This window comes from Corylus avellana, chromosome 2 (genome assembly GCF_965113065.1).
Source record: "Corylus avellana chromosome 2, dhCorAvel1.hap1.2, whole genome shotgun sequence".
Lineage (NCBI taxonomy): Eukaryota > Viridiplantae > Streptophyta > Magnoliopsida > Fagales > Betulaceae > Corylus > Corylus avellana.
Window position 1 is genome coordinate 39989993 of NC_142491.1, and position 18363 is coordinate 40008355.

At 36.4% G+C, this 18363-nt stretch overlaps 3 protein-coding genes and 1 non-coding gene across 7 annotated transcripts; 2 read left to right on the top strand and 2 right to left on the bottom strand.

The window, feature by feature from the left end:
• Nucleotides 1-310: 310 nt before the first annotated feature.
• LOC132167336 (ARM repeat superfamily protein) lies at nt 311-10766 on the bottom strand. Of its 4 annotated transcripts, none has more exons than XM_059578281.2 (21): nt 10566-10765; nt 9976-10151; nt 9720-9890; nt 8970-9080; nt 8786-8869; nt 8192-8388; nt 8050-8110; nt 7783-7857; nt 7570-7647; nt 7400-7462; nt 7232-7315; nt 6966-7144; nt 6566-6605; nt 6326-6469; nt 6010-6129; nt 5699-5914; nt 4848-5024; nt 3167-3842; nt 1961-2187; nt 1380-1515; nt 311-637 (listed from the first exon to the last, which is right to left on the bottom strand). In XM_059578281.2, the coding sequence occupies exons 1-21, from the start codon at nt 10702-10704 to the stop codon at nt 480-482; spliced, it is 3312 nt and encodes a 1103-aa protein (XP_059434264.2). In that variant the 5' UTR covers nt 10705-10765; the 3' UTR covers nt 311-479. The 4 variants fall into 4 exon arrangements, with proteins under 4 accessions (XP_059434264.2, XP_059434263.2, XP_088370080.1 ...); XM_059578280.2 differs by having other exon boundaries at nt 3167-3848; XM_088513954.1 differs by having other exon boundaries at nt 3167-3848; nt 6966-7315; nt 10566-10766.
• Nucleotides 10767-10891: 125 nt separating this feature from the next.
• Nucleotides 10892-10964, bottom strand: TRNAA-UGC (transfer RNA alanine (anticodon UGC)). Its single transcript has one exon. It is a non-coding gene; the product is annotated as a tRNA-Ala (tRNA).
• A 2577-nt stretch (nt 10965-13541) lies between these two features.
• On the top strand, nt 13542-15266 carry PER1 (1-cysteine peroxiredoxin 1). The gene is made up of 4 exons (XM_059578317.2): nt 13542-13722; nt 13814-13962; nt 14065-14211; nt 14792-15266. The coding sequence occupies exons 1-4, from the start codon at nt 13605-13607 to the stop codon at nt 15035-15037; spliced, it is 660 nt and encodes a 219-aa protein (XP_059434300.2). The 5' UTR covers nt 13542-13604; the 3' UTR covers nt 15038-15266.
• A 618-nt stretch (nt 15267-15884) lies between these two features.
• On the top strand, nt 15885-17216 carry LOC132167550 (wall-associated receptor kinase carboxy-terminal protein). Its single transcript, XM_059578555.2, has 2 exons — nt 15885-16766; nt 16894-17216. The coding sequence occupies exons 1-2, from the start codon at nt 15983-15985 to the stop codon at nt 16995-16997; spliced, it is 888 nt and encodes a 295-aa protein (XP_059434538.2). The 5' UTR covers nt 15885-15982; the 3' UTR covers nt 16998-17216.
• Nucleotides 17217-18363: the final 1147 nt, after the last annotated feature.

Here is an 18363-nt window from a genome sequence, read left to right on the forward strand (position 1 = left end):
AGAGATTAATATAAACAATATGCAGATAGAGATTCCCAACAATTTTATTGTTCGGATTGTTAACAAAACAGAGTAACAATTTACTGAATATCTAGATATGTGGTTTGTCAGCCATTATTGCTGGGTCAAAACTTAAAATAGGGATGCTGGGTCAAAACATAAAAGAGGGAGAAACTGTACATCAAAATTTAGTTTTAGCAACAACTTCTTCACAATAATATCCCAAAAAAAAATTAAATTGCTGGAAAAAAGGCGGAAAAGAAAAAAAAAAAAGAAAGAAAGAAAGAAAGAAAGAAGGCACATCCAGTGTGGTCGGTCAACAAATATAGGTCAAATTTCAGAAATTATCAAAATTATAAAGCTTCTTCTCCCCGATAAATAATCCAGCGCTGATTACTAACTGCTAACCGCAGAACTCTACTGAAAAGCTTTTCTCCTTTTCCATTTACAAACCTTGCCATTTAACCAAAAAATCATTCTCACCTGGATTGCTGGAAGTATAAACTACATTCAGGATAGGCATTCAGGAAACGTGAAATGGCCTGCAATGGCAATGCCTGTCCTTGTATAAGAACATGGTGGTACTTCTCAATCAATGACAACACAACTCTCCCCTGATCGACCTCTTCCAAGTTACCTGCATTCCCAACATGACAAGAACGGATGAATGAATTCATCGGCAAATGTTTACATGTAGAAGGAATTCATTGAGACATCCAATCATCCGACTAACCCACCATACACAATATACAGCAACCAGAAAATTTTAAACCTTCCATATATAATTATATTTATCCTCGTATTTGATTGGTGACATGCACATCGATTGAATGCAAGTGTAAACAGCAGAAATGACACATGGCAATCAAATTATTATGGTCTATTACCGGATTGGCCATGGATAGGTTAATCAGTTTTCAATTTCATTGCATTCAGTCTCTTGAAGCTGTATGGAAGTTATGGAAAAGGAGTGTGTTAAACAGGCAGATACTAAAAAGAAAATGAAAAAACAATAGTGGCTGACACAGGAACCTATATAATTTCCCAATTTAGCCGATAATATGTGAAGGTAGTTGTCTGAAGGCCTCGCACAATCTTACCAGTCTTCAGAGAAAATACTGATGGTGAACATACGGGTTCAAAATCTGAACAATTAGACAGCAGAATTCAAGCTTGCCTGAATTACTGGGTGAAAATTACCAAAGCAATAATATTGGGAAAAAAGGGTCTCGAATGATCTTTACAAAAGTCGCAAATTCTTTGAAAATTTGTCAATTTTTAAGATATTTTCCTATTAGAATATAGTTTCAAGTATTTTTCATAAGAATGAGCCACCAAATTATAGTAGGGCTGTAAAGATTAAGTATCAACAGGCTTACCCAACTCAGTCTCATGGTCTTGATCTTCCTCATCCCCCTCTTCAATAACTGTACCATTTTCCAAGGCAGAAGCTGCTTTAGCATACCTATCCAAAAATTCTTCTTCGGTTTCTTCATGTTCCTCAGGCTCGGACTCCTGACAGTGAAAATGAAATAAGTACACGAGATCATAGCAACCAGTGTACTGATGGACAGAAAAACAGGTCCCTAAATAACTAACTTTTTCATTTTATTTTCTGCTCCTCAGGGTGTGATGAGCATAACAATTACAAACACAATTCACATAGGAAAAAAATCAAAGTGGGATCCATTGAATAATAGGTCCCTCTCCCAGGCCAATGAGCTTCAGGCCTAATGGCACTTTCACACCCCATAAGTATGTGGTGGTGGGTGAGGTCACGGGTTGAAATCCTACCAGGCGTGTAAGTTAATAACCAAGCCTAAAAAACAAAGAGTCCACCTCCCGGAGTGGATTTACCTAAGTTAGGACTGCCATTGGTAGGCAGGCAGTCCATAGAGCATACCTTGTCAACTGCATTCCTTAAAAATTAAATATACACAAGATAATTGGGAAGTCAAACCTCATCATAGTCTTCGATTTCATCATCACCATCATCATCATCATCATCATCATCATCATTGTCATCATTTTCAGCTTCTCCATCATCTTCATCTCCTTCCTTTTCTTCCTGCACTTCTTTCAGCCGTACAGATGCCTCCAACAGTGAAGTAAAGCAGTCATGCAACAAGCCACCACTTGAGTTTCCTAGTCCCAACAGCCGCTCAACCACCAGGGCAAGTGCCATCACTGAGTCATTGAACAATCATTAGTAGTGTTCTCAGTCATTCAACCTATAAAAAGTACGAATTCTGGCAAAGAGGGAGTAGTGAAAGAGAGCAGGACAAATAAATGATATCAACTAAGGCTGGCAAACAATGATTGGCCTTAGCTGACCATGGTCATCTTTCTCTATTTAGCTACCTACTTTTTCAAAGTATCTACATCCAGCTTAGTATTTTAGCTATTTACTTTCACTATTCTATTTAAATATTCTTTTTCAATAATTTCTTTATTCTTTCTTTATTCTTTCTGAAACAATCATATCTTTAAAAATTTGTTTTTCCTAATGATCATATTTTTAAAAATTAATATTTTCCTAACAGTCATATTTTTTTATTCAAATTCACTGCCCCGCACCAACCCCTGATAATGATATTCAGATTGGTATCTAAATTTTTATTTTTATTTTTGAAGAAAAATTTGCAAAAGTTATTTGTCATGCCACCTGAATTGTTGGTCTAGTAGAGTCACGACTTCTATGTCCCAGAAGGAGAGAGATAGAATGTTACAAATTTTTTCATGTTTTTTTTTTTTCTTATTTGGTGAGCACTTTTCATGCTCACCTAAAATTTCAACAATTTGGTGAGCCAGATGTGGAGCGTTTTAGTCCCACTTAAGTATTTTTAGCTTGCCAAATTTTGGTTATTTTGGTGATGCAGTTGTGAGTACTCTTACACCAACAAGGCGACAAAAATAAAAGAAGAGAATGAAAAGCAAACAGAATCAAACCCTAAAATTAATACCATCAATAAAATATGAGAAAGAATGATTTGGTGCTATTTTGGCTTATGTTCAATTGAAAAAAGAAGTCCATCACTTATTGGGCGTCCAAAGGAAAAGAAAGAAACTAAATATGAAGCAAATATAGAAGACAGAAGCCAACTACCTAATCAATATGTGGGTAAAGAAAATCATTCCGTACGAGTTAAAGAAGTAAGCTACTAACCAATCAACTTTATCTCAGAAGTTGCTGACAGACCAGATTGACAGGCGCTGGTGAGAAGAAAACCCAGGGCAGAAGCCCAAATTGCACAGCCACCATCTTCACCCTTCTCCAAAATTCCCTCCACCACATGAGGATAACATAAGTAGCATGATGATATAGCAAATAACAATGGCTTCCACAGTGAACAAGGCTTGCTTCGGATTTCTCGGAAACGAGAAAATGCTCCCCGACTGAAAGCAATTGCCAACGATTGCTTCACACCATCTGTTTCAGATGAGTAACTTGGGACATGCAGTAGTAAATGGACCATAGAGCAAGCCCTCCATGTTGCAGATGGATATTGTAATATTGCCTCACTGACAAAAACACCAATGCCTTCAATGATAGAACGTTCAGGCACAGGTGGAGCTGGAGGGGATGGCATCCGTCTTACAAGAAAATTCTTCAGCCCATATTTGCTGTGTAGATTCACAACTTCCTTAATGCAGTCAAAAACTGATAAATCCTCTGATTCTTCCCATGCATGCCAGTCTGCAATTAGATCAGCCCAAACTAACAATAACTCTGACACTTTAAGCTCTAGAAGTAAATTGCTTCCGGTTACAGAGAGCATAATGGACAAGAGCAACGTTGATGCATCCTCTATGCATGACGGTGGAGGAGAAGCCTCACCTTCCTGATCCTTGTCAAATTTCAGGGAAAGAAAATACATCTTAAGATAAAATTCAAGTAAATATGATAAATTAAATGAAACAAAAAAATTGACTACAAAGGACACCTGACCAAGAAAGCCATAAGCATAGAAAATTTACAAAAGCAAGGAGGGTAAGGACCCATTATTTCAAGGATCAACCAAAGGAATAAAAATCCTTAATTCAAAGACTGAATTAAGAGAAACAATATAAATTTGCACTAAAAGGATAATTGCAACCAACTACTGAGCTTAGTCTACGTCAATACACATATCAGGTATTGACATCTTTAGACAGATATGCCTCATACTCCACTTAAAGATGTGATATATGATTTGATAAAGCTGTGTCTAACAAATCCACCTTCAGTGAGCAACATCGCACAGTTGAAAACAATAAATTTCAGAACCTTTATGTAATGATAAAATGCTAGACCTGAAGAGTTGGGCAATTTCAACCAACTAGCCTTATCTACATGTATGTAGGGGAAAATGGTTCATCATACTGTCTCAGGAGAAACTGCAGAACTTAGTTTGTTCATAAAAAATAAGGCTATATGTTTCTTCTATCCCAATTGTAATTTATACACCTCATCAGTAAAAGTGAATAGCAATGCTCTATATTCTATTATGCCACAGAAACATACACAAAATTATTAACTATACAGATTGCATGCAAAAAGGTAATATTATACATATCACCACAAAGTAATATGCGTATGGTAAAAGCTCTAAAATAAAAAGTGGAATGCTTCTTTTTTTTAAAAAAAAAAAAGAAGACAAGTACAATAAGTTGTATAGCAAAACTAGCACAACTTGAGAGAAATTAAAAGGCGCACAAAATACACTCCAAGTGCAATCAACTTTATATAGGGAGCTTTAACTCCCCACAGACATACATACATTCTCTATCATCCATTGTTCACTGTGATCAAGCATATAAAGGTAACATCTTACAAAAATGTTACTAAGAAGGAACCTAAGACTGACCAATTGATGCACAGGCGAGAGCCATGCCTGTTGCAAGAGAGCAGAGAATGCTCTAACAATGGTAGCTCGGCCAGATGCCCACTTTTCACTTAATTCATTTTGTTCAAGTTCTTCAGGCATGAAGTTTTCCCAAGATTGAGCCATCACTGCTAATGCTGCAAAGCCCTGTTCAACTACCTATCATAATTACAGTGTCAGTTCATGAATAGTACCATACTTAACTAATCATCAATTATGTCTCAAACCCCATTTTTTCAACACAAATGAGTCTGGGATCAGGAATTCAAATGTTTCAAATCCCAGTCAAAAGTCAGACTTAAAGCAGATTTACGCATGCAAACACACTCATAAACAAATGAAGTAAATGTATTTACCATGAGAAACATGTTGCAACATCAATGAACAAAAGTAAACGAACCACCAACCGATGGGTCATTTGCATATGCAGGTATAGATGCACAAATAGACAAATATTTAGATAATAGGTATTACATCAGCAATATTGATCAGTCAGAGCAAAGGATCTGTATTTGAGAACGCAAACCTACCATTTATGGGACAAAACGGGCAAAGTATAAGGGAAATAGTGATTCAAAATTCAACCAGCTCAAATATGTGAAACTTTGTACTTGAAACCTTTCTAGTTTCTGACTAAGAGAATGTAATAGACTAGGAAATGCATTTGATCAAAATATTTCTTTCATTTGTGAAGCCTAATTAATAAGCCAAAAAAAATTGTATTTATATGAAGTGTCTTCACGCACTCATTTAAGTGGTCAGTACAACATACTATAATCGGATTTTAAAAATGATTACAAATCAGCAGACTAGCCAAGGATATCCATACATACTTGAGGCCAAGGCTCCGGATTAGCAGGTATCAACTTTGAGATTGCACCAACCAATGATGAAACAATATATGGGATATGAAATGCAACATTTTCATCTCCAGCCTCCACTATGGAACTGAGAAGCTGATATAAAATGGAGCTTTCTTCATCTCGATTATTAATCCTGCCAATCACAACTTCAAGAAGAGGCAACCACTCGGGTGGCACATAATCATTCTGAAAAGAACAAGAATAAAAGCCAGGTGAAAACCCAGAATGACATTGTAACGACTGCCATTACAAAATCCAAAACAGTTCATTCAGAGACCTACCTCAAGAAGTGTAGCAATTGCTCCTGCAGCGGAAACCCTGACAGGATAACAAGAAGTATCTTCTTTATCTGGCATGGCCAATGCCTTCAGCAATGAAGAATATACTTCTGCACTCATTTCCTGAAAGCAAGACTGAAACTCAGGGAGAGACGTGTGGCAGTATTTTTCATTAAAAATTAATAATTCAGTCGCTCAAGTATATAGGAACACCAAAGGAAGTAATATAGTGTGATATAGCAAGTGATAAGCACTTCTTCTCTGTGGAAGAAATAAGCAAAAGAGATGGCATAAGAAAGAAATGAGAAAACAATCTTACTTCTGGTAGACAGGGTGCAAGCTCTCCAAGTACCCAATTTGCACTGGCGACCAAGTATGGTAGGCACAGAGACATCTTATATAATGGTAGCACCCTAGTGCAAACAAGACTTGTTATATATCCAGGTTCTTGCTCCCTTAGAAACTGTGCATGCAATATTACAATTATAAATTTTAATTGTAAAGGCTAACTAAACAATAACTCATCACTGACTAAATTAATGTGGTGAGAGCCCCTTACGTCTTGCAGACCACCGTATGCCATCAAAACACCATAATAACTGTCATATTCGACAACAACATCAGGAAGAAAAAAACACATACATAAAGCTACAAAAGGAACATAATTAACACAGTTAAAAAAGGAATCACAAGCAGAAGCCATTTCACATAGAGGAGGTGATGGCGAAATGCAGCAATTATTCAAACAAGGCACCACCTCAGGGGAAGTCATTGGGAATGCTTCCAATATTTAATTATTCGCCATCCTCCCTCCCCCATCCCCCAAATTTGATAGGGAAAACAACAAAAGAAAACAAAACAAATCACAAGCATCTAAACCAAACCATAAATTTATTTTACAAGAAAGACGGTTCAAATTGTAATTAATGGTTATATCAGAGAGACATTCATGAACTCACTCATTTACAATTCTAGTTTGGGATGCATTTGCATCAGAAGGAATAGGAAACTTCGACAAAAATGGAAGCACAAACAACTCCCCCATAGAACGGCGTTGACCATGTCTCTTGTTCTTTTCGCCTTTTTTGCGCTTTGATGAAGCTGAAGAACCATTACTAGAAGTGCCCACTGGAGGGCCCTGTAGGTACCAGAAGACAAAGTAAACAATATTACTTATCAAGAGAAATGGCTCAAAGGAATTTGCTGAGGAATACGAAGTAGCAACCTTGGACATTGAAATAACACCAAGTAAGTTTATTGCGCTTTTTCTGGCTGTAAACAAATCCTCCCTCCAACCAGAAATTTCTTCCTGTATATGATTAAAAGCAGTGAAATGATAGCTAATCAAAATGTTTAACTAATATTTTAAAAAGTTCATGATTAATTTTCATACAAGATCAGATGGAAGATTCTTCCGTATGTATTCATCTGCATCTTCTTCCCACTCTGCACTATCCTATTTTCAAGCATGACCATTTTAAAGTCAGGGTTTAAATAAATAACTCATCCTTTAACTTAGCAATTTTGAAACAATAATATGTAAACTTCTACTAGAAGTCTCACCTTTTCATTCATTACTAATGCTGGAAAGATTGCAGTGTCCAACAAAAAGGTAAAATGAGGTGAAACTAATCTCCATCCCTGTTGTAAATGAGAATGAATATCTTTGCACTTAAACTACGATACCAACAGTCACGTCCTACTGGTTAACAAAATAAATGAAAAATAAAAAGTAATACTAATTAGTGAATTTGCTAACAAATATAGATTACTTACAGGGCCTGTCTCCAGGACATTCGAAATCACATCAAAAGCTAGAGAAACAACTCTATCTGATAAAAAATCAAGCTCCTGCGCAAGAAAACAAAATCAGGCTAAGAACCACACGGTATCACATGAAAGCACAAATACAATGGTTAAAAATAATTTTCAGCAGGCTGCAAAGTGAAGTTTTGGTGCTAAAACAGAACAAGTTATACGCAAAACTAATATAAGATGTTTAAGATATCCTTTCTTGCATAAAAAATTCAAAACAAATCTTACACTGATATTTCTGCTATATTTGACTATGTTTAAAACACAGTTGATGATGTCTGGCATCAACCTGAAAATGTGAAGGAATGCACATTAACCAACCAAAAATATTTTAAATCCAATAAAATCGAATGACAAATCACTGTATTACTTATCAGAATGCTTCCGGTGTCGTCTAATTAAAGCACAGAAAATGAGCAAACTTCTTTTCCCAGTCTTCAATCTCATCAAGTATCCATCTTCAATGTTGACAGCACAATTAAAACTCAAAGAACCCAGAATGCCAATCAGATCGCTACAAAGTGAAGGCAAAAGAGGAGCTAAAGTAGATGGCATATGCGACCTCACCTATAAAACTAACAGTGAGTCAAGAGCAATACCAGAAGTGACAAAGAAAATGACATGACTGTGTGATAGAAAATAATAAGTACAAAAAAAATGACATGATTATTTCATAGGAAAAGTGGTAACGCAACCATATTTGGACATTAGATTGTATAACAAAACTACAACCAAAAATTGCATATACCACAAAGTACCAGACTCAGAAGGCTACACTTGGATTTAAATAAGATAGTTGAATTCAGATGTACATTGATAATTGGATTTAAATAAGATAATTGAATTCAGCTCTATGTTGATGCTTCACGTATTCCAATAATTGAAAGTCAAAAGTAAACAAATACTACTGATGGATTCCTAAATCCCTTCAACATCAGTATCAGAAATAGAAAGTAGTACTTACAGCAAAATATATGCATTTGCAGAGAGTGAGAAGGATTTTCTCCATTTCCATTTCCATTTCTGTTCTATCATGGGTAGCTAACGCCTGTTTCACACACCAAGTAATCCATTAGTAAGGAGACTAATGAAAGAACACCATGGAGGTCTAGGGACAAAAGAGCACAAAGAAGGGTAAATAAGACTACCTTTTCAACCAAATGATGGAATAAAGATAGCAAGGGTACAAGAACTTCTTTTGCAATCAGCTCTAGTTGTGGTGGCACTGACTCCTTAGCAACTTTAGGATTCAAAAAGTACTGCAAGAATTTGAAAATTAAACTGACTAAGACAACCTTAAACTATATGATTCCTAATATACATGACCACTTCAAATTTTACCAAGTTTAGCTTTCACATGCCAATTTAATACAGAATTGAAAGTCTCAAGAAACAAATATTTCTTAAAATTAATGGTGATATGCACAGAAAAGAAGTAACCAAATAGTTCATGCCATTGTTACCTAAATAAGAAGCAGATGCATGAAACAATATGAGGAATAGAAACACAAACATAACTCTTAAAAGTCCTACTTGGGAGCAAAATAGGAAAAAATGTATAGGGAAGAAACCATCCAAAATGGAAGGGTAGGAGAGCATGAAAAAGTCAATGTGATGGGATAGGATGATGTACATAGATTATCACTAAAATATGGGCCGTAGTTTGATTGACATTTCCCACATCCTTACTGATTTTTTAAACATCACTTCATAATAATCTCCAAACAGTTTTCTGAGCAAAACAGCCAGACTGTTTACTTGATTGTTCCTGGTAAATAAAACAGCTTCCGTAAAAAATTCCTCGTCAAAAAAAAATAAAAAATAAAAAATAAAAAGAGTGCTTACTTTCTCCATAGTATCTTAGAAAGTTAGTTTATGCGTGAGTAGAGGTTAAGCACCTGGAAAGGTCGAAGAATTGCATGAAGAACAGTGAGGGCATTTATGGTCTTCCATTTACAATCTGCACTATTGCTAATAAGATTACTATTTTGAATAGCAGACCGCAGATCAGGTACGAGTTCAGGCCACGAATTCTGCTTCACAAACTCATCCGCAACAATGACCCGAAACTGCCAGCATACACATCCAAAGCTTACACACATAAGAAATGGTGCTGAATGGAAAGTTTGGATGGCAAGATAAGAATAGGCATACCACTTCGACCAGAACTTTTAGAACTGCCGGTTCAACTTGAAGCAAAGCTCGCATGAGCTGGTCCTTGAACTCCTTACTGACTTTTGACGACGATGTACCATCGTCATTGATACTTCGCCTAGTGAAATTCTTAAGGTAGGTGGCAGCAGCAACTTTTTTACCTTGGCTTTCACCTCCTATAGATAAAAAGTTATAAGCTAATTAACACCATATTTCAAGTAAAATTTAGCCATTTCAAGGAATAAAAGATAAAATTAAGCGCAATTGAGCAATAACGAATCTGAATCAATGAGCTTTGACCTTATATCAACCAATTCACCATGATTGATCAACAAGAAACTTAGGGTGCGTTTGGCTGCTTAAAAAAGGTGGAACCAAGAAAATGTAAACGAAATCATTTTTAACGCCAAATTCTTCTAAGTTCCATGTTTGTGGCTTCAATTTTCGCAATGGACATAGCACTAATTGTATGAAATTACAAGGACGAATATAAAATAGTAGCAAATTTGTAGTCCAAACCGTGTTTATTATCAAAGAAAATACAGTTGCTATGAACGGAAAAATTGTAAGATCAGCGCTGGGGTTAGTACCGGCGGCGATGGAGAGGAGGGAGAAAGGAAAATCCGGCCAAGCAGAGAGGCGTTCAAGAGCTTCTGACGCGTCGCGAACAACGTTGCCATCTGGACTGAGCGTCTCGCTCAGCAGCTGAGCGATTTGAGCGACCTCCATTTGTGGGTTGTACAAGCTTTGGTGGCTTTCGCAGAAACCCTAATTTATTGGGCGGGAAAACTTATTTATAGTAAAGTAGACACTGTGATCAGTAGTGGCAGAGATGTAAATCCGTGAAAATGGTAAAAATCTGAAACGGACATAAAACGATCTGCTGGTGTGGTGAATTTGAACCGAAAAATAAAAATGGAGATGCGGGGTATCGAACCCCGTGCCTCTCGCATGCAAAGCGAGCGCTCTACCATTTGAGCTACATCCCCACTGACAAATGACCCTTTTTATCAGATAATTAACTATAAAATCCAAAATAATGGCTTCTTTTTAAAAATAAGCGGAACCTATCGGCTATAATGTATAATGGTTTTCCGTCCTTAACACTCAAATTTCTGCTTGACTATGCTTGATTTAGTTTGAGAAAATAGTCATTTTAAAACACAGTACAACAAATTAGTTTAAGTGTTTAATAAAATTGCCGTTCGATCCATAAAATTGAGGGTTTCTAAAACACGCCTTTTTTCTAGATTTGAAAACATAAATCTTTGTCATGTTTAAACTACCATTTTTAAAAAAATACATAATCATATGGAACACTTTTCAAAATTTTATTTAAAAACATATTTTTAGTTTGCGAAATTGCAGGCTAAACAGACTCTTACCAAACAGCTTCTGTGATGAACAACTTAAGTGTCATTGTTAAATAATATCTTTCCGAAGTCAATAAATCATTGGCTTAAAATAAAATGTTGGCTTAAAAAAAAAAGAGATAAAAAAGGGAAAAATGCAAAATCAATTTTTGTAATTTTACTGAGTTGCAAATAACTCTTATGGGTTTAAAAAGCGGCTATAAGCTCTATATGGTATGCAAGAAAATACAAATAGGTTACTAAACCTAACTTTCGTTCATAATTTTGACAAAAAACGTCAAGGATGCCAAGCCATGCCAACACCAATCGTTACAATAACAAATAAAAAACAAAAACAAACAAACAAACAAAGGAGAGGAAAAAAATAAATAAATAAAAGACGTTTATCCACCACCCCGCTTTGAGTCTAAGGGTGGTTGTAACCATCCTCGACCATTTTGGAGTGGTAGAATCACTCTCAATGGACATTGTGGTGATTCGGCCACTCCCAAATTTTATCAAAATGGGTGGTCCAAATGACTATGGGATGGTTTGGTAACCTCCGAGTGGGCCAAATGGGTGGCTTGACCACCACCTTCGTTTCTATTTATATAATTTTTTTTTTTTATCTTTTCATTTTTTTTTAATTTTTAATTTACTTTTTTCTTTATATATATATATATATATATATATATATATGTGTGTGTGTGTGTGTGTGTGTGTTATTATTATTTTTTTTTACATGTCCGCACAGGAGGGGGGAAGGGGATTCGAACTAGTGACATCTACTTCATTAAGTGTGGTCCCAGTCGATTGAGCTATCTCTTTGGGACACAATATGATTGTTGTCAACGTGGTCCTTAATTTCCATCAAAATTTGGACAAAAGTTTGGTCCATGGACTTATTTATATTTTTTGCTTACCGTATGGAGCTTTTTTGTCACTTTTTAAAATTCATTGAGCTATTTGAAACTTAATAAAACTACATAAACCGATTTTACATTAAAAAATAAAAAATAAATAAGAAGTTATTAGCATACAATTCATTTGGACAAAAAATAGCTACAAACTTGTTTGTAGCTAATTCATACAAAACCAGTCTATGAAGTGACACATGTATTCATAAAGTGTGTGAAAAGTATATGATCTCTTATTATAATAATATCTATAAGATAACATTCATTGAAGTGTGTTTGAAGATTTATTGGGACCCTTTATTTCAATGTAAAATATTTTTTGCCGATTTGAAAATTGGTTATTTTTCACTTTTTGTATCCAACCCTGAAAATTGTTTGAAAAACATTTTTTGGCTTGTACAGAAATTTGCCAAGTATTTTTTATATTCCTGTGTATTATTATAAGGAAAAGAGAAACGACGAAGATGAGATACAAAGAAAAAAGGAAAGTGTGTGAAAATAGAAGGTTTTGAGTGTGAGATTGAAATCAAGTACAATTGCTTGATAGACAATTGTAAGAGGATTTTGGTGAGCCTACCTACTCAAACAAGTGTTTGGGCAGCCTTGCAACCTATATCTGGCAAGTAGGCCCATAATGAGTAATCTCACGAGTCACAATTGTTTGCTTTGTAGGAGAGCAATAGAAAATAGTTTACATAAATGAGAAGCGTAAACTATTAACTATTTTATGCTTCATTGAAGTTATTTTCTTTGATCAATATAAAATATTTTTTATAATATTTGATGTTGCGACAAAGACTCGAAATGAGAAAATTTAAACAATGTTACTTTAACCTAAATGTTTCCCAGCCTAGGTTAATAATCAAGGCTGGCTATAATAAACCCGTAGGCATGCTTTGTTTGACAGTGTATTTTGCACTTCCTAACTTGTTTTCATTTTTCAAAAAAAAAAAAAAAAAAAACTTCTAGAATGTACGTATGCATACCGAGCCATAATTTTTTCTTCAAACAGATAATCACAAATAACAATGAGAAGATTCATGGATGGCCACTAAAAAAATCCCACAAAACAACCGGAAAATCGGCTTCTCACTATCCACTAAAAAGGGGAAAGAAAATGGAAAATGACCCAACCAAAGAAAAAAGAGGAGATAGAATTGCGGAGAATGGCGGTACACGTGGAAGGAGGCTAGCCTGCGCACTCAGTATCATGCAGGCAACCGTCGAACTCTACTAGCCACGACACATGCCACGTTCTCTTCATGCACCAATTCTTCATCATCTATATAAACCCAACCTCTCTCCCACTCCCACAACGACAAAGAAACAAACAAGAAAAACGAAAGATTTTGCTTCGGAAATGCCAGGCTTGACAATCGGAGACACAATTCCCGACCTTGTCGCCGACAGCACCCACGGGAAAATTAGGCTTCATGACTACATCGACGCTAGCTGGACGATAGTCTTCTCTCACCCGGGTTAGCATTTCTGTGTAATTTTCTTTGTGTATCTACGTGTTTGATATGTTTTGGTTGGCTTACAATCTTGGATATACGAGTTCTCGTATAGCCGATTTCACGCCGGTCTGCACCACGGAACTAGGCAAGATGGCGGAGTATGCTCAGGTGTTTGCTCAGCAAGGGGTGAAGCTCGTGGGATTGTCTTGTGATGATGTGCAGTCCCACAAGGAGTGGATCAAGGATATTGAAGCCTACACTGTTAAGTTTTTCTTATTTCTTATTGCATTTTTTTTTTTAATTTTTGGGATTAATTAGTTGTCGTTATAAATTCTCGTTACACGCATGTTCTTCTGCATGCAGCCAGGGTGCAAGGTGACGTACCCGATCCTTGCAGATCCCAACAGAGAGATCATCAAGCAACTCAACATGGAGGACCCGGATGAGAAAGACTCCTCAGGAAACCCGCTCCCATCTCGAGCTCTGCATATCGTAGGCCCCGATAAGAAGGTATTATATATATATGTTCTCATATTAGGTTTAATAGTTTTTTCAATTATACATATTTATTTTTTATTTTTTCATAAAAAACGTATAATTAAATCTGGTACCTAACTCCTAAGCCAAATATCATATTGGGGCTTGTCCCATATTGGTAAGGAGAGGGAGCCTTGCTCCCCTCTAGCCTCTATACGTAGAGTCTATGTACAGAGGCTAGAGGGGAGCAAGGCTCCCTCTCCTTACCAATGTGGGACAAGCCCCACTTATACACTAAAAATAAAAAATAAAAAGTACTGTTGAAGTATAAGCAGTTTTATTATCATAATTTCGAATTTTCTCCTTTTTTTTTTTAAATGTATAAATTACCCTAAAAATTCTGTTGATCCAAGTGGCTGGGTGAGTCCAAAGCGCTTTTCAAAAGAAAAAAAAGGAGCCATTTAAGTTTTTTTTTTTTAATTAAAAAAAAAAATTGGATGAAATTAAAAGAAACTAAAACATAAAATTAACATTGCAAATTTTTAAACATAGCAAAGTTTCCCTTGTAAATTACTAGTCATAGTGGCTAACATTTAGGGGGGTGGTGATGAAGGTGAAGCTGAGCTTTCTATACCCGGCGGCGACTGGGAGAAACATGGATGAAGTGGTGAGGGTGTTGGAGTCCTTGCAGAAGGCCTCCAAGCACAAGATCGCCACCCCAGCGAATTGGAAACCGGGAGATCCGGTGGTGATTTCGCCCAGCGTGTCCAATGAACAGGCCAAGGAGATGTTCCCTCGGGGTTACAAGACAGTGGATCTCCCATCCAAGAAAGACTACCTTCGCTTTACCAATGTGTAAAAATGACCAAACCTCCGAAGGATCATCACTTCAACTGCGAGTTGGGTACCGAATAATGTATTGTATGGAATTAAAGTGATCCAAGTTTATGTCGAGGGATCGTTTATGCTTCTTCTTTGTGATATATATGTTCTAGTGAACTAAATATCATTGTATGTATTGTACAGATCGTTTACATGCTTATGGGACTATAATTATTGACGGTAAATTAATTTCTTTGCTCTCCTAATTTTATAGCTTTAGTTCTTTCCCTCTTGGCGGTGTCATTAACCCCTTTTCTTTCGTTCCACTTCAACAACGAGTGGACCACCTAAGTCTTGCCTTTTAACATATCTAACACTGTTAGCATGTGTGTTGCTAGCATCTCTAGACTTTTTTTTTTTAAAAAAAAATTCTATTGTTATTTGCTTTATTTGTAGCGCTTGTGTAGTTGGATGGGCTGATCGAAGGTATTTAGCATAAAAGGCACTTAATTAACTATAATTAAGTACGATTTATAAAGGGTCGTCGGTAATGCACCGTCAGCAACATTTTTGAATAATCTATGCTATTTTAGTTTGTACAGAATTCCTGTTAGAGCCCCTGTAAATCAGCGTTGAAATTGGATGCCGGAGCGCCGGAGCTCCGGAGCTCGACCTTTCTCTTCTTTTGAGCCTTTAATGGGGGCAAAGAGTCTGGGACACATACCCCAATGAAACCCGATCAATAATGAAAGAGAAATCGTTTTTTTCTCAAAAATTCTTCCTAGTGGATCCCAGCACCAGCCTGTCAAACGGTCAAAAAAGTGTCTTCAATTATGGAGTAAATTTCGCACTTCTGTTGATTGATTGTACCTTTCTGTGTAAAAGTCATTCGCTTTTGTTTTTTCAAACCCCTCTACTCAGAGCAAGCACATTTTTGATTTTGCTCTTCCCTGTTCTCCATGAGAAGTAAATTAGCACGAAGATGCAGTCTACACTAACCCCATCCGCCATATTCAAGCTCATTATAACCTTAACATTGCAGCTCCAAACACTTCCCACTCTCGCAGCTCTCTCCCTCTGCCGAAACTCCTGCGGCAGCATTGCCATAAAGTACCCATTTGGCCTCGACGATGGGTGCGGCGCGCCGCAGTTCAGGCAGATGCTAAACTGCACCACCGACTTATTCTTCACAACCCCCTCCGGCATCTACAAAGTCCAATCCATCGACTACGAAAAGAAGTCAATGGTGATCTACGACCCAGCAATGTCCACGTGCTCCATCCTACAACCTCACCATGACTTTCGTTTGACGCCCATTCAGTCCATCATAATACCTCCCACGTCGGACACCGTCTTCGCCTTACTAAATTGCTCCGTCGATTCCCCCGTCCTTAACCACTACAAGAATCTATGCTTCAACTTTTCCGGCCACTCCTGCGACGAGCTTTATGGGCCGTGCAATGCCTTCCGGGTGTTCCATTTATTGTCCAACAGTTCTCCGCCCTGCTGTTTTACTGGGTACGATACGGTGAAGTACATGAGCATGGATATCTTGGATTGCTCGCATTATACCACCGTGATTAACACTGATGATTTGAAGGGAATGGGACCGTTGGATTGGGTGTACGGGATCAAGCTGTCCTTCACTGTAGCGGACACTGGATGTGAACGGTGTGCGCAGTCTGGTGGTTCTTGTGGGTTTGACACTGAGACTGAGGGGTTGGTCTGCCTTTGCTCAAGTTATGTGAATTCCACTAGAGAATGTGGTAAGGCCTAGCTGTTGGAGCTTTTTGAAATTAAAGTATATAAATAAATTAATTAATTAATTAACCAAATTATAGTTTTTAAGGTTGTACTAATTTTTCTACACTGGTATACTTTTTTGGGTTTCAGCTGCAGGTAGTATCACAGCTGAAGGAGAGAGTCATGGTCCTCCAAGGTTACTGTTCCAAGCACTTGTTTTGATTCTGGGGACATTTCTTCGCATGAGTTTATGATGAAGTCTCGCTGTTATTTGATCTGTTTTTTTGAGTTGGGTTGTTATTTGTAATGTCTTTACAGATCGACTTCATTAATTATGGAGAGCCTTTTTTGTTTGGGTTTTGCATTCTTAATTTCCAAGTGCCAAAGATAGCTGCTAGAAGGGATCAATTCTCATGTGCATGAAGCTTGTGTCTACTTTTCACATTTTTAGCCTTGTGTGTCATACATGGCTGGCTGGGAAATTGTGGGAGAAACTCGTCATGACCAAAATGTCCTAACTGTATATCACATTCTAGTTTTTCAACTTCTAATATTGCCGTAAATGGTCACCTAGAGCACTCACAATGGATGAGTCAAATGATATTTTTATTTAAACGGCTAATTAATCAGATTTGTAAAAAAACTCTACATTGAATTAACAAAAAAAAATGCTACATGTAGCGGTACTATTCACAGGAGTCATTTTATTTTCGATCTCCTCCTATTTCTCTTTCACATCTCTCTTTTTCTCAAAATTTTCTTACTGTTTATCTCTCCACATCTCTTTTTTTCAAAAAGTTGAAAAATAAAATCTTATCAAGAATGTCGTAGATAAATTTTGATTAGCCATTTTGTATAAAAATATACATAAATCACTGCTCTTATCAAGAGAGTCTAGAGTTATTGTGACGTTAAAGAAAAAATATTGGTTTCTATTTACGTTGATTTATATTTTCCTTATTAGCAGCATATTTCATTTGGTTCATCTTGCCTTATTTTCCACGCATTTCCTTGCTTGCTACACCTTAGTTTCTTTATAAATATATCATACAGTGTAATACACTGATTTACATATCAATACAACAAAACAAAAATGTAGCTCTTTAGGGCACTTTTCAATGGTAGACGTTGGCCGGGTTTAAGGCTGAACAACCTCAAATTTATGGATTCGGATCTCCTAGAATTCTTAAGAAAATTTCAGTTTCTAAAATTTTAGATTCAGGTCATTTATTTTTATCTAAGAGTCATTATTTTACCACGTGTCTCACTACTAATAAACTAATAAAATAATATTTAAATTTTTAATGATATTAATAATTATCATTATTTTATTATTTTATTAGTAGTGTGACACATGATAGAATAATGGCTCTTCGATAAAAATAAATGGCCTGAATCTAAAATTTCATAAACTAAAATTTTTAGAAAATTTTAAGGGATTTGGATCCCAAATTTCTTACGTTATATATGTTTCTATCTTGTTTCCGTTATTGTTCTCTTATTTTACATTTTCTCGAATGTTTACATGGTATTAAAGTCATTTCTTGTGGGCTTTGGTTATGCGCCGTTGTACGCATCACTACCAATTCTTCTCAAGCCTTTTTCTCACTAAACTTTTAC